General features: G+C 35.7%; 1 protein-coding gene across 1 annotated transcript; it reads right to left on the reverse strand.

The window, feature by feature from the left end:
* Window positions 1-6,718: 6,718 nt before the first annotated feature.
* On the reverse strand, window positions 6,719-15,240 carry LOC136249924 (adhesion G protein-coupled receptor E5-like). Its single transcript, XM_066042065.1, has 7 exons — window positions 15,177-15,240; window positions 13,617-13,720; window positions 11,635-11,764; window positions 11,542-11,583; window positions 11,389-11,457; window positions 10,354-10,417; window positions 6,719-6,865 (listed from the first exon to the last, which is right to left on the reverse strand). Exons 1-7 carry the CDS (start codon window positions 15,183-15,185, stop codon window positions 6,777-6,779), a joined length of 507 nt encoding a protein of 168 aa, XP_065898137.1. The 5' UTR covers window positions 15,186-15,240; the 3' UTR covers window positions 6,719-6,776.
* Between the last annotated feature and the right edge of the window lie 1,039 nt (window positions 15,241-16,279).

The following is a 16,279-nucleotide window of genomic DNA, read 5'->3' on the forward strand; positions in this document are numbered from 1 at the left end:
GGAATCATTGTGTAATAACTTCCCAGTGCCTACAGCTGTGCAAACAAAATTTGCACCAATTGTTCATCTGTTCACTAGCTATCACTGAGTGGGTGTATACATTTCTGATACCCAAAATTCGCCCTGTTTTGAGCAGCTTTTTTTCGAGCGGGTAATAATAGGGTGGTAGTAATAGGGTGGTAGTAATAGGGTGGTAGTAATAGGGTGGTAGTAATAGGGTGGTAGTAATAGGGTGGTAGTAATAGGGTGGTAGTAATAGGGTGGTAGTAATAGGGTGGTAGTAATAGGGTGGTAGTAATAGGGTGGGAGGGTGGGGGTGGACGGTGGTAGTAATAGGGTGGGAGGGTGGGGGTGGACGGTGGTCTTAATATACGGGTATAAAATGAAGTAAGAAGACGATTTGAATCCAGAGGCCAAGTTTGGGCTCTCCATGGCCCTCCATGGCCCTCAAATTACTCCAAATTGACTGAGAACACTATTGGTGAGCTCTGTGTGAAGTCACAGCTCACTACACACCATTATCACAAAGCCATGGCCATTTAATGGTGCCAATCTCACACTCGTGGCTTTGACAGGGTCGGAAGAAAGCTGCTACAGAAACCAGACTTGCCAGTGCTGAAGGAAGTACAGTGTGAAATATGATAGTGTATCCAGCAATCCATTTCTGGTAAAATCCTAAGTTTGATTTTGTGTGTGAGGAAGCCTTGTTATATGAAATCCGGTCACATTTCACTACATGTGAATGTTCTATTAGAGCGCATTGATCTAAGGAGCTATGTACAATGCAACTGAGTGCTCTATTGCTCTTTGCAGTTTCTACTAACTACTCTATTAGGGGGCATCGATTTATTTTCATAAAAGTACTTAAGCTCCATAGTTTTCAATATCCACCTAATATGCTTTTTATTATGCTGGCATATTTGATGCAGGCCTACTGATACCTGCATATAGGTTTCTTTACTTCACCTATGTCTATAGTATCATTGAATGCTGCCAGGAATAAAAAAATGCTTCTCGAATTCAATCACTTCCTGTAAAAGGTTGATGCTGTATGCCTTCATCATTTTATTTATTTATTTATTTGATTTAATGCACAAAGAACTCAAATCAAGAGTGTGTGAATGTGCACATGTGTAATTTAGTCTGAAAGTCATCAACATTTTCAATAGCAACAACTTCGATAGGGAGGGAGTTCCAGATTCTGATGGTTTTGCTCCACATTACTCATGGTTTGCCCCACTGATTGGGTTAAAGATTGATTTTACATCACAGGTTTTAGTTGAACCCATAAACCCACCATTGTATAGAGAAAGTTAAGATCTTTGTTTTTACGTTGTACATTCTAAAAGGTGCTCTTTTGAGCTTTTTGTATATGATGTAGAAAAATGCATCTGCTTCCGTACAGGACAAGAAAAAATGGCTGCTGACAAGATTTTTTAACTGATCAGAAGGACCAAGCTTTTATTTATTTTATTTGTTATCTAATTCATCCAAATTGGAAGGGGTGTTACCGAAAGGTTAGGCCTGCACGAGGGTGCTTTCCCACAATATTACACACATACGTATGTATACATATAAGTTACTACTGCATACAAAATTAGCTACACAGAGAACATGTACAAAAAGCATGAAAACACAATACATGCACACACACAAAGTAATAGAAAGATTACACAGAACCAAAAAAGTAATACTTTACAGCTAAAATTACAAAAAGGATATGGAGTAGTTTTTTAGGCTGTATCAATACATACTTCATAATTAAAGTTAAAATTTAGTGCTGTGTAAAATTTTCTTAAGTTGACAATGTCAGTCCAATAATTTTATTGAGAGCCTTGAATAATTATTATAATTGCTTCAAAATTCCAGTGTAATGCCTGATCCCAACCCACATGCACCAAGCATAATTATAATTTTGAGCATAATATGTGACTAAAGCACCAAGTATATTAACATAATAGCCATAATAATTAATTATACTAATAGGCAGAATATGCTATGTGTTAGAGTAGTCAGTCAAACACTGTAATAAGATCAGTCACTGTGCATGCATTTAGCATTATTATGATTTATGAATACAGTTACTGCTGAGTATACAATAACTACCTGTACTACCTGAGAAAAAAAAGAAAAAAAAAAAAGAAAAAAAAAACTACTTGTAGAACCAACTAATGGACACTCTTGGCTATATAATAAACCTGTAAGACCTTTTTTTTCAAATTGAATGTTTTTGATGTCATTCTATCATTAAGTACATTAGTACTTAATAAGTAGGGATTGGTAAGAAATCATATGGCTTCATAATTTTTTGCACTTTAAAAAAACAGCCTTTCAATATGTTTTACCAAAAAAACTACCTGAAATACATTAGTACTGCTGTATTGATGCTGTACCTTGGTTAAATGCAGCAAAAAGTTGAATGTTTCGATGTACAGTGAATTAAAAAAAAATTAAAATTCATAATTATTAAATTATAATATGTGACTAGGTCTGACAAATCCCTGGCCAGTCTTATGTAGCCTGTCAAATTTTGATTACTATTTTATAGTTTGAAGTTTAATAATAATATTTTCTCTCTGAACATGATAACTACTGCAAGTATGATAACTGTTGTTAGTAATATTTTTACTACTTATGTACAAATCCCTGGAGAATTCAATAATATTATGCAAAATCATATAATTGTGCATTTTCAGGCTATAAGACTGGTTTTGTCAGATTCAGTCACTTATGACAATTTGACTCAGAGCTGACACCATAACCGTCACTAATCCATATGCAACTTTTGATCAATGCAGACCAATTAGAAAGCATAATTAATAACCATTTGGATTATTTGAGCATAAATCGACTCTAGATCAAAAATTTTAGTCCTGAAACACATACAATACCTTAAGGCTTCTATGGGGATGTGTTTCCAAACCCTCTACCTATATACTTACATGGTGAACAGTCTGACAATATTGTTTCTTTTGATCACAAGCAAGCTAACAGTTTATAATACTTACAGTTGGCTATTAATTTGGCCACCAAGAAAACATACATACAGTAGTTGGATTACCATTCATCCTTGGTTGCACCAGATATGCATATCAGCTCTTCTTTTAGTCAGCAGCTGTTTACTTTTGTGGACAAGCCTTTCTTGTACAGCCAAACTACTTTTGTAAGGGGTTAATCCACGTTTCTTCTGTTTCTATCTTTATAAAGACGCCTTACTTGTTTTCCTTAGGAGTTTTGAATTCAATGCAAGCTGTTTTGTTAGCTGTGCTGCACTGCGATGTTCATTGTCTTTTTTTGTGCTAATAGGGCAGTCAAAACTACTCTAAAAGAACAGTCACAGAGACTCATAACAGAATATCGATATAGAACCTATTTAAAAATAGTTTATAATGTGGGGTTAAAATGAATTAGTTAAGAATGCAGCAAGACTGCTGCTTTAGGATCAATGTAAGATTGTAAACATAGTAACATAGTTGGAATACCATTTATTCTTGGCCACACCAAATATCAGGTCTTTTAGTCACCAGCTATATGCTTTTACTTTGCGGACACAACAAGTAAGCTATTTTTGTTGTTGTTTTTTGCATGGGGATTCACCTATTTTTATACAGTAGGTATTTTTGATAGCATGTAAGAGGTATTTTAATTTTATAGCAACTAAAATTTTGCAAATGAGGTACAGTTCAGACTTTATTACTTGTGTGATAATACTGTAACTCAATCAATAATTATTATTCATGGAAACATAGGCCACCCCAGTTAGTATTAGAGTATATCCATTCCATCCACAGTGTGTATATTACCTTTCCAGCTGCAGTTTTCTGTAGACTTTTTGCTAGTTAATAAACAGTTATAATTAGCATAGTCCAATATGTCTTATTTTTTCCATGCATTTCTGAAATTTCACATTCTCAGAAGCAATGTGGGAAGTTGATCAGATATTATCAATCCCATAAAATTATATTTACCAATTGCAATATTGGTAAATATAATTTTGTGGGATTGATAATATATATTGGTAAATATAAAGGGATTGATAATATCTGATCAACTTCCTGCATTGCTTCTGAGAATGTGAAATTTCAGAAATGCATGGCAAAAAAAAGATATCCCATAAAAATATATTATATAGTGTAATTGAGCAGTCACTTCATTGTTGCTGAATCTACACCTGAAACTATAATGTTTGCTATCTTAAAGACTAGTCTCAGTGTGTACTTATTAACAGCTAGTGCTCAGGATTTCTACCAGTTATCTCTAGGTACTATAAAGTAGCATTCTGGGGTACATTATTGTTTCTAAATAATGATCTCCCATCTGCCATTAAATTTGCTCATGCATATTTGCTGAGTGCTATAAGAGAATTAAGGACACTGTGAACATACTCCAACCACAAGAGTACATTCTTTTCTATTCATGGAGTACTGTACTAGGGATAATCTACATACTACTCAACTCTTTCAGGTGTGTAACTTTACAATCTTATATATAAGCTTAGACAGTGTACATATATCATATTATCCTTATCAGTCAGTCAGTAAGTCAAGTCATTAGGTCTAAGTCCCTGAAATTAGGTTAGGTAATCCTAAGGCTGCAGCACATGTTGCTGTCAGACCTTCAGTGCTGGTCACTGTAAAGTGCTAATAAGAAACAAAATAATAAATGCTTGTTACATTCCACAAATATGATCTCGGTGTCATCTTTCAACTGACTTGAAATAGAATTGTCATCATGAGAAGAGCATTTAGAATTCTTGGTCTATTATTATTATTAGCACTTTACAGTGACCAGCACTGAGGGTCTGACAGCAACATGTGCTGCAGCCTTAGGATTACCTAACCGACAAGGACTTAGACCTAGTGACTTGACTTTACTGACTGAAAAAGGTGTAACAGAAAAGGGGCCAAAGTAAGGAAAAAAATCCCTCCAACCCCAGGATTCGAACTGCAGGTCACCCAATGTCTAGTCGGGGCCACACTCAGTCTTCCTCCAGGAGGGATGGATTTTCTTCCTTAAACCTAAAGTATTTATTATTAGCACTTTACAGTGACCAGCACTGAGGGTCTGACAGCAACGTGTGCTGCAGCCTTAGGATTACCTAACCGACAAGGACTTAGACCTAGTGACTATGGCTCTATGCTACAGATACACAGACTCCAGTAACTGTGTTATAGCTAAAACATGTCCATAGTGTAATCTTGTTACTGTTAACCTCTTTGGAGGCCACACTGCACCTTGTATTATACAGTATTATTATGAAAGATAATTTAGTTGACCATGTACAGCGGAGAGCTATATAATATTATACTCCTTATTGATTACTCTTCAGACTACAAATTTCAAGCTTTGGAATGTTTGTACCTTTAATGTATATGTCTATGAACTTGCCAACATTTTGTTTTTATTAAATCACTAAAGTTTCACAATACAGTTTTAACATAAGTAAATTCGTATCATCCAGCAACAACCCTACTGGACCATTTGGTTCTAAACTTTGTCACAATACTTTTATTTTTTCAATTTAATCAGAAACTCCAATTTTCATAGACTACTCAGATTGTGCCAGGAACCCTCTACAGTGATCAATACCTCCAGATGTCTCCCCATACAGCAAATTTTAATGTGAAAAATAATTGTACTCTCCACTTGTGTCCCCATTGTGAGTATTCTACCCTTTCCTACCCTGTAAATTTTAATTGTTTGTCAACAGATCAACTCATAGCTAGCAGGTCTTGGATGCTCTTGAAGCATTGTCCAATATGGTTCATATAGGCCACTACTGTGTGTGTTGATCCAACCCACTTGGAGAAGAGAGCACAGGAGACCTGCGCCAAATATGTCAGCATAGCAAAAAGCATAATAGGCTGGAGTACTAAGCTAGTGTAATGCCGGCATATTAGGTAGATATTTCAAAGTATGGAACTTAATTCCATGAAAATAGATCGATACACCCTAATACAGTAGTCAGTGAAAACTGCAATAAAGCACTCAGAAATGTATCGTACATAGCTCCATAGATCGATACTCTCTAATAGAACAGTTATTTTGTTGTGAAAATAATACTCTTATAGAGCATTCACTGATTAAAATGTTCCAAGATAATTTTAACAAATGTTGGAGCATAATGCAAGCATAATAGGAACACTGAAAGCATAATGAGTGAAAATTTTGGGAAATTCCTGAAAGCATTTTGGCCCATTTTTGGGGAAAATTTTGAACATATTTGACTCAGGTCTGGAGCACAGGGAAAGTGCTTGGTTTCAGACATGACAACCTTGGAAGGTACTTCGGTTGACAAGCTGCTTCAGAGCAGTGGAATTCTCTACACAAAGGTTATGAGCATTTTCATGGCCTGGCTTACATCAGTGTAGACACTTGTTAGGTCATAAAATACATAGATAAGCATGACAAAGTTCTCAATGCCATCCATACTTTTTCTGAACTTTTGTAGATGAATGTGTCAGCTCCTGCAGTGCATTAGTAAGTTCTGGTATTGAATTCCATATAACCCCATGCAGTTTTCTTACAAATGCAGACACAATATCACATCACTTGCATCAATGCGATGCATGCTATATAATAATCTAAAATAAGTCACTACTGTATACCAGCTCTATTTTACAAAAGTGACTTTATGATGCACACAAATTATACAAAAAGAAAATAAAACTTTAACAACTTAAAAAAGTTTACATGCAACATAAAAAATTAAACATCTATATAATTCAATGCATTAGCATTCCTTCAAAACTATAATCAAGAAAATATACATGTGTTCAAAGTTCACTTTGCTCATTTGTGAAGACTATACTATCTTCTACTTTACTCTCGATCAATGTACTATCAAACTTCCTTCCAGGATCACCTGCACATATGCGTAGCAAATACATAAAAGTGTCTAACAGTCTTTTCAATTGTATGACTTCATACATCATGACTTGTCTTGTGAATATGGTAGCTACTTGAAACTTTGTCCCCTTAAAGCTGTTACATGTACCACTATGATGTGGCAAAGTTTTGTGAAGATTCATTAAAGACATGAGAAGTTATCAAACTTGGATATTTAAAAGGCTATAGATTGGTTTTGTCAGACTATATAGATCACAAATACAATTTATGCATGTTTACTCTTTCATAGTGGCTATTCGCTAGGTTCTGTACACTGACTTATACAGGCTATTCGTCTGAGACTGGTCAAGCACAGTATTTATATGAAGGTAAGTTTTGGTAAGTTTGAGGCTAGCTCAGGTTGGCCCATCTTCACTGGGATGCTTGCTTCGTTCACAACACTTATAGCTTGTCTTGAACTCACCAAAAATTATCTTCATACAGGCAGTGAAGGACATCATTATGCTTAACAGGCAAACTTATAGTTAGCTTTAGGGTTGGGTTCAGCTTTTGGTTTTCTTCTTCACCTGGTCTTCTTACTATAAACAGGTTACTTATTGAATGGCATTTATAAGATAGAAAAGTAAGGGAGCTAGCTGGGTAGCTAGCAGCAACCAGTACCACACCAACCATTCACACCAGTGGTCCAGGTTCGAGCTCCAAAAGTTTAGGGTTCATTTTCTCATTTTGCCAGCCTTTTTCTTTAAACTTGTACGTAGCTACTAGCTAAAGTTTCCAGACTCTGGCTGTGTAGTTCACTCTACTGTAGTTATTGGTTTTTCACCTAAAACACATCAAGCATCAAAGAAAGTGGCTAAGCAATCTTCTTTATCATTGTAGCTACCAGTGCTGCAAATGATTGAGATACTCAATTGGAACAGTTATGTAAGAAATCATTCATATGTATTATATAGTTGTACATTTATTATAAATTTTTTGCTCAAGAAATTACATAATGTAAAGGCATACGCAGGAATTTTGAAAAAGGGTTTCTACTACAGCTAAGTGACTGTTATATTAGATTAGTTTATAGTTTATATTACCTGACTGCTCTATTAGAGTATCTCAATCTTTTCACCAAAATCATACGTCAGAACAATGCTATAGGTGTTGTCATCATGTGAAAAACTATTATTTAACTATAGGATATAAGTTTGAATGAGCCCTGTTCCATGATAGATTTCACATTCTGGAAACCTGAAGTTTCAATTTCTTAATGTTTTAAGTAGTGTGCAAAATCCTAGGAGTTTCCTGAAACCCCTGGAAACACCCCTCGGTATGCCCCTGTAATGGCTACTGTATTATGTAACATGATGTTGCAGACATAATTACAAGGCAAGGCAGCTATTCTACCTTACCAGATGCTTCTCTACTGTGTTAGCTTAAGGTTGTATGGAAATACTTCAATAATTATAGTTACAAAGTGTCTGAATTTGTGATAAATTAGTACACTGAAAACAAAACATCTGATCAGATTTTAAATACCACTCTATTTTAGTACAAAGCAAGGTAGCTACACTATCTATAGGTAACACATTTACACTACAGCACATGTTTTCTTTCTTTATTCTGAAGTAGTTATAACACTTATCAAATATCAGATAGAACAATGTATTATTAGTGACCAGCTGAGCAAACCTGTCATTTTTTCACATTATTCAAATTCCATTTTTCGTTGTTTTCCTCTTACATATATTATTATTATTATTATAGAACTATCATACAGTATGATGACTGCCTGCCTGCCCGATGCTTTCAGACAAGCATAACTTGACAATGGTTAAAGCTACAGGCTTGAGTTTTTTCACTGTTGGATGCTGCTTCAGCTGACAGGTGCCTTTTGACATACCACAGTACATGCAATGCATACATCATGGACCTCCTTTGCATCCCATTTCTTTTGCTGACATCCAAAGGTGTCAATTCGTTGCAGCGTGTGATAGCTTTCTTACATTCATCAATGAAAATCGTTTGTATTTCCTGTGGTGACTGGATTGATTGCAGAGGCACTTCTTCTATCTGTAATGCTGTGTAATGGGCTAAACATAGCTGAAAGTGAACCATAATGGTCCCTTCACTTTTTGGTGCACATTCAGATGAAATATTAACTCTAGCAATATTCTTTGTTTTGATGCAGTTTATGTGGGTCCTACATTTTTGCCATGATCCCTAACCAAATCTAAAGTTTCAAATTCTTTTCTTATGCTTGCTTGTTTACTTTTTAAATAATTCAATTATGACAGGGAAACAAGGGAAGTCACCTACACCTGCAGATATACTAGTGGACATTTAATCCCTAATTCAGTCATGGGTATAGGGATTAAAATAATGTTCATTAATATATCTGCAGGTGTGAGCGACCTCTGTATATGATCTGTAATTGGACTTATAATTCCAAAAATTTTCTTGTAATTTTAGTTCTATGGTTTTATTGATTTGAGCATTGCCACTGCATACTGAAGCAATTGCTATACATGTAAAATTTTAAGTGATACACATATTTTCACCAAATATGTTTTTATGAATTTATGGGTTCTGTTCAGCCAGTCACATTAATCATTAATCAGTGTAATATATAGTAGCTGTAAATCATATTCTAAAAGTTTTCTGCTGTAATATATAACAGTATTTGTGACTGGATTTTGAAAAAAATGATTCAAATCGCACATTAGAAGTGTCAAGATAAACGGTTTTAAAGAATTCAAGTCAACATAACTTGCCAAGGATAGCAAGAACACATATGAAATTCACACAAAAGTTGCATCAATCTATTACCTTTCAGACCACTTCCAGTACTTGTAGCTGCTTGTAGGGTTTCCTGCTAAATAACAGAGAAAATCTGAGCAGTTGGACAAGCGAAGTAGTATCACGAGTGCTCACAAAGGAGTGGATCGATCGAGGGTGGCGGGGTGGATAGACTTCAAAATGGAGGTAGACCATGATTGGAGTCCAGACACAAGATTACAGGGCTGTACTGGCTCCTTAGTGGCTGATATCTTGCAAAATCAACAGAAAAAACATCTGGCCAACATTATTAGGCTGCCCACCAGTAAACCACTGATTCTTGCCAAGCCAGGTCCTTTACAAGGCTGGAAATAACCATTCAAGCACTCCACGCCACCCTGAAAAGTCACGTGTTAAAACCAGTCTCGAGTAGTTTGAGTAGTACTGAGGGTCAAAACTAGTAGCACGATAGTGTAGCTATCCACTGGTGGTGTTAGTCTGATTTTGTCTGATGTGTGATTTGGATCAGTTTTGTAAAATCTGGTCACATTTAATAACTTCTATATGATAATCACCATTATACTTCCCAGCTCTACCATCTCCCATGTAGGGACACTAGTCTAGTTGAATGAGGGCTTGGTCAATGTCCTTAGATGTATTATGGTTTTAATACTGGATTCCAAGTTTAATAAACTGGATGATTCTTATTTAGTATGTATAATGGTGTATGCTGTACCTTACCTGATTCAGATAATTTTCCCACTGTAGACATGGCAATTTCATTCTTATTCTCTGCGACAGAATCCTATAATAATAATAATAATAATACTAATAATTTCAGGATAATATTGTATATCTTTTTTATAATATATTATATTGTAAAAAAGATATGCAATATACTTGTGTGCACTACCTGGCATGCAAGTAATAGACATGATGGTATACTGGATCATATTGTGATATACTTTTAGGTACTTTAACAGAATTTCTATTATCCTTTGCATTATCATAATTATAGTGTGTTGTCTGGGTAAAGAAAGCCAGAGTATCACAAATGCTAGTATGTACTCTTCAAAAATGCTGAAAATGATGGCTGATTGCTCAACTACATAGTGTAACAATTCTAGAAATAGAACTTTAGAAACTTCCAGAAGGTTCTAAGTGCAAAAATAACTGCTGTATTAGAACATAGCTACATCAATGACCATTCTATTTGAGCATTTGCCCACATAATTACTATATAAAAATGATTGTGCTGCCTCGTACAAAAATCATAATATCTTTGTGGTATAATAAAATCACAGAGAGGTAATCACAATGATCATGGTATTTGCCATTTGTGAATAATAATTGTCACAGTCTAAGTCAAGAATTACTTTTATGAAAACATGAAGTTAGAATAATCTAAACATGGGTACAACAGAGAGAAACAAGGTGAGTGTCTAACATTGTAGATAATTATTCCATTACTGTACATTACAGAGTATTGTAGTCGATCAGTTGGTGCTTATTCAGGTTACAAATGCATTTTGAAAGCTTATTTTTAACTTTTACAAATTTATTTATTATGACTTTACAGCACAAGTGCCGAAGGTCTGTAGGACTCCTATTCCTACAGCCCTTTTAAAGTTGTTACAGAAAGTATGTTTGAAAAGGTGGAGAAAGGAGAAAAAATTGATGACTGGACCTGGGCAACCTCAAACCTGCAGCCATCCAATTAAAAGTACAAAGATAGATTGAGGGTCAGAATATTTGTAGAGTACATATTACACAAACCTTCAGAGAGGACTGTAACAATTTATCCCTCTTCCATTTCATATACTTATCTTTAACTGTGTTCATTACCTGTAAAAGATAGCACATAAATTTGCTTTATAACATTGCTGATACATATGTTATGTATTTAAAATTGTTCTGTGCAATGCTTACCTCTTTATTTCTTACAACATGGAAAAAGAAAATTGCTGCACCCTATAGTGATTAGGAACAAATGCTACCATTGTGATATTTGCATAATATCACCTGCATTGAGTTCACCATAGTGAAGATCCATGCTAAAGCTACAGAGTCACTATCAATCAGAAACAACAGTCCCAATATCCAAGTTCCTCCAAGTAATGGTAGAAGTGCCATAATACTCCAAAACAAAAGTCTAAATGAGGTAATGTATGCAAGAATTTGCCACAATATGTAAGCATAAAGATGACAGCATCACTTATATCAACTGCACACGATTACTGTGTTTGTAATTTACTATAACGTAATGAGAAATAAATATTACATATGCTGATTCTGAAGCATACGTATTTTAAGTATTTGTAAAATGCTTTTAAAACTGACTCTTGATATAATTATTGTCAAATGCTGTCTTTTACTATACAGTTATACGGTACTGTATGATAATATATAGTACAGCAGAGCTGTATAATATAGAGACTCTCTAAAGAAAAACAATAATATAGAGCTCCTGCCAAAACACTGCCACTACAAACCATCACAGATATATCATGCACACAAAAACGTATCATTCGAAAAGTCTTAGCCTATCACATTCAAATTTAATTGCTTTCCAGAATCATATGAACAGCAATACATGTGCATGTGTGAGAGCATTGGTCTGGTAATGAAAAGGTTTCAGGTTCAATGCCCAGTTACACCTGGTCCAAATTGGTGTTGCTGTTTCCTTTAGAAACTTTACTCACATTACTTCAGTCTACCCAGCTGTTAAAATGGGAGCCTGGCAGCCTAGTGTCAACTGGAGAAGCAGCCCACCCAGCTGTAACATCAATGGGTAGCTGGTATAAATTGGGGAAGCAAATGCCAATTGTCTGCATAGTGGGTGAAGGCCTTGTGTGTCCACGCCTTCATCTGTAAGACATGGCACAGCCTCCTGTGAGTCAATAGTCCTGTCCCAGGAGGATTTGCCTCTTAGCACTTGTGTAGCATACAGGTGTCTGAGTGCTGGTCTGCTGTAGGTGTGGCCAATAAAAGTGGTTCAGTATCTTGGAGTATGTCTTGTTGACCCCCAAGTGGCCTGCCATGGATGACTCGTGTGCTAAACTTAGTATTTCTACTCGGTACTTCCTGGGCACAACTATCTGGTGAACGCCCTGCCACTCCTCGTCAGCAGGTGTCTCAGAATTTTGTAAGTGCTGTCATGTATGTCAGAAAGTTGGCAAACTTAACCAGACTATTCCAGTGGCACCTCTTAAGCCCATTCCAGTTTGTAATGAACCTTTCAGCCAAGTAATAATTAATTGTGTTGGCCCTCTACCTAAGACAACATCTGGAAACCAGTATTTGCTTACAATTATGTGTAGATTCACCATGCTAACATGGGAAAACCGGTTTTATCGCCTATGACATCAGATTCAAATTTTCACCAATAACACAAGCTACATGAACAAAATATCAAATTACATTATCAAAGTCAGCTAGACTTGAGTGGTCTGCTTTTGCTGGCTGCTTTCCCAAGCAGAGTTGCAATCTGTACGAGTAGTCTGGGACCCTAATGGAGCTCTGGCCAGCCTGGGGATAGCTGCATATGGCTGTACAGCTGTGTGGTGTTGAATAAAGACCTGTGCTGTAAATGTCCTTTTGTTTTAGCCAGTTTTAAGACTTAAATGGCCCAAACCTTGGCCTAATTTATCCCTACACCTTCCTATTAAATTTAAAAAAAAACCCTTCCCCTCCTTTGCCACCAACTTCCATCCCTTCTGGAGTTTGTCTGGTACAGTCAACCCTGGTGTTAAATTGTCTAAAATGGTGGGAAACTATTTGTACAGTGGACGCTTTGGAAGGTAAGGAATTGGTGTAAAACATGTGAAAATTTGGCACATGTAGTTTCATGCATTGGTGAGCTACATTTACAAAATGTTTAATACTTAAACTGGCATTTCTTGATACTTTTAAATAGGCGATAAAGACTGGTTTTTCCAAACTGTTCTGCCACTGGCTCCTGTAGCTACATATGAAACTATGTAAGTGCATGTGCATATTCATACTTTGCAATAGCAACTCTTTCTTTCTGTGTGTTCGTCAATGTAGTACGTGTCCGTCGTGACTGATAAATCTTGAATAGTGAAATAATCATGATGAACATGGTGATCTAAGAATAGTACAACAATACAGCTGTCACAAACAGTTGGAGAACAGTGTACATATATACTGTCTACATATTAAAGGCTAATATACAGATGAATGACAGATGTGACATTTATGATCCTGTATCTGCTGAAAGAGAATGTGCAACCTTTAACAGTAATAAGTGGGCTACTGTGTTAAACCACTCATGCAAATAAGATGTGCTTTATTAAAATAGGAACTTGTTTTAGGAGGTACTTGAATAAAAGGTTACCACATAGAGAATATTAATCCTGATAAGGAAACTACACCTGTATCTGCCTGTCTAATGCAGCCACATGTACTGCCTGTCTAATGCAGCCACATGTACTGCCTGTCTAATGCAGCCACATGTACTGCCTGTCTAATGTAGCCACATGTACTGCCTATTGAAGACCAAAATAGTTTGACCTTTGTAAACTTTAATTATTGTATATTTGTTACACATTGCACAGCCAGACAATAATTTTCTGTCTGGGTTTTAATTTAAAACACATTTGTTTAGTGGTATTACGTATCATTGCCTTTGAATGCAGCTATAGTCACAGAAACTGGACTCCAGTACATGCGGTGACTGCAAATCTCACCACCCCCAAGAGAGATAATCACGATGAGGTTTATGAATTAGGTAGATGCACTTAACAAATACGTTAAGTACAATGTTTCTTTGCAAACTTTTATTAGGCCTAACAACCAGACTCTACAGTACTACCCTTTAACAAATGGTACAGTTTTCATGTACAGTGCACGCTACAGTATGAGGACGCTTTAGAAATAAAGTACATACAATACATCGGAGTAAATTTATATTTGTGCATCCCAAAAGTGGGCACACTTAAAGTAAAGGACACACTCCTAAACAAAAGATCAGGAAATTACTTATATTGATTATGACAATCAGTTCAACCTGTATTATCACCTTGAGTTGCACATTTGTGCACCAAGTAGGGACCCTCCGATTATGCTGGCATAATTATGAACATAATAGGTGCCTGAAAACATTGAGCATAATGCTAGCATAATAGGAAGAATATTTCAGCCATACTACAAATCCTTGATGGTCAAACTACATATCACAGAAAAAGATTGATATACTCTAATAGAACAGTCAATAACTCTAATAGAACCAGGTGCATGACTGTTTTATTAGAGTATATCGATCTTTCTGTCACATGCAGTTTTGAAGAGCAAAGATATGCTTCAGCCACTTATTATGTGCTCACGAAACTGCAAATTTATTAGCAGAACATGGGAAATGAGGCATAAAGCTTGAGCATAATTTGAGCATAATAGGTAAAAAAAATTTGAGCAGTGCAGCATAGCATAATAGGTAAAATCTTCAGCATAATAGGTGGGTCCCTAGCACCAAGGCTACTCCATATAATTATGTAGACATTTTTATAGTATTTAATATGCTTGCAATACTGTACACTATAACTAACTGATAACATCAAGATTACAGGACCAGTGAATGCCCAAATAGCACCATCTTCATCTGAGATCCAGCACCTCCTGTAATGTATAATTCAAGGCTGAAACAAAATCAAATTTAAAAAAAAAGTCTCCTCAGTTATTTATGTACAGTACATAAGCCATCAAAGAAACCATCAATTACCCATCAGGAGATACACACATATAAGTGACTACCACTAAATACTTGAACTTTATTGGCTACTTACAGGGATCTAAATCCTATAGATCCCTTGTTATTGTCTCAATAGATCTTGGAGAGGTACAAAACATGGCAATTATGTGCCTGCAACATTGGCAACATATAGAAATTTAACTGGATAGTAAGTGCCATACAAAGGTGTAAAGGGCTTGTTTCTACAAATTAGCTTTGCACTGCATTTGGTATGCCACTGTGAAGGTACACAACAATGAATTGTGATTTAAATAAATTATGCTTCGAAAGACAGGGTTCCATGAAATAACAGAAACCCTCAAGCTTTACTTTGCTTTGCTCAGGCACCACATCACAGGACTTTCAGGTTACTAAATTTCATAGGCCCTTGTTTTTCAAAGTCTAACTATATTATTTAGAGTCATTACTACCATCAAAAGTTAATTGGATTATTCACATTTTGATATGTATGTACTGTAGTACGTCTTCATTTGTAGTAATAATACCATAGTTAGTTATATTGCAAGGGTTTATTTTGGGTGGCATGGGGTACTTGGGTGCTGAAGCACTCCCAAATATTTTTGCAATGTGCTAACTAAGGAGTTGCTTGTTAATTAATCATATGTAATGAAAAGAATGGAAAAGTTAATGCCTTATAAGAGTTATTGAAAGGTGTGCTTGGGAGTGTGGGTCAAATTGACACACTAAAAATTGAAACACTAAAAATTTAAAACACTCTAATAGAACAGCCAAAAACTCTAATAAAACATCCTAGATGAATTCTTTAACAGCACACTTCCTGGTAAAATAAATGAAAATCTTTGAGAACAGTTGTAACATTGATTTACATTGCCATGCTGTTAGTGTCATCAATATAAGCTACTATATCAAGACACACGGTAGTGTGTTGTGCGGCCCAAG

Source organism: Dysidea avara, chromosome 1 (assembly GCF_963678975.1).
Source record: "Dysidea avara chromosome 1, odDysAvar1.4, whole genome shotgun sequence".
In the NCBI taxonomy this organism is placed as follows: domain Eukaryota; kingdom Metazoa; phylum Porifera; class Demospongiae; order Dictyoceratida; family Dysideidae; genus Dysidea; species Dysidea avara.

Excerpts from the sequence above, each read along its gene's own strand:
- LOC136249924 (XM_066042065.1), bottom strand. Across the intron at positions 10,418-11,388 it reads TGTTACAGTCCTCTCTGAAG|GATTCTGTCGCAGAGAATAA; the intron begins GTTTGTGTAATA and ends TTATTATTATAG. Across the intron at positions 6,866-10,353 it reads GGGAAAATTATCTGAATCAG|GTGATCCTGGAAGGAAGTTT; the intron begins GTAAGGTACAGC and ends GCATATGTGCAG.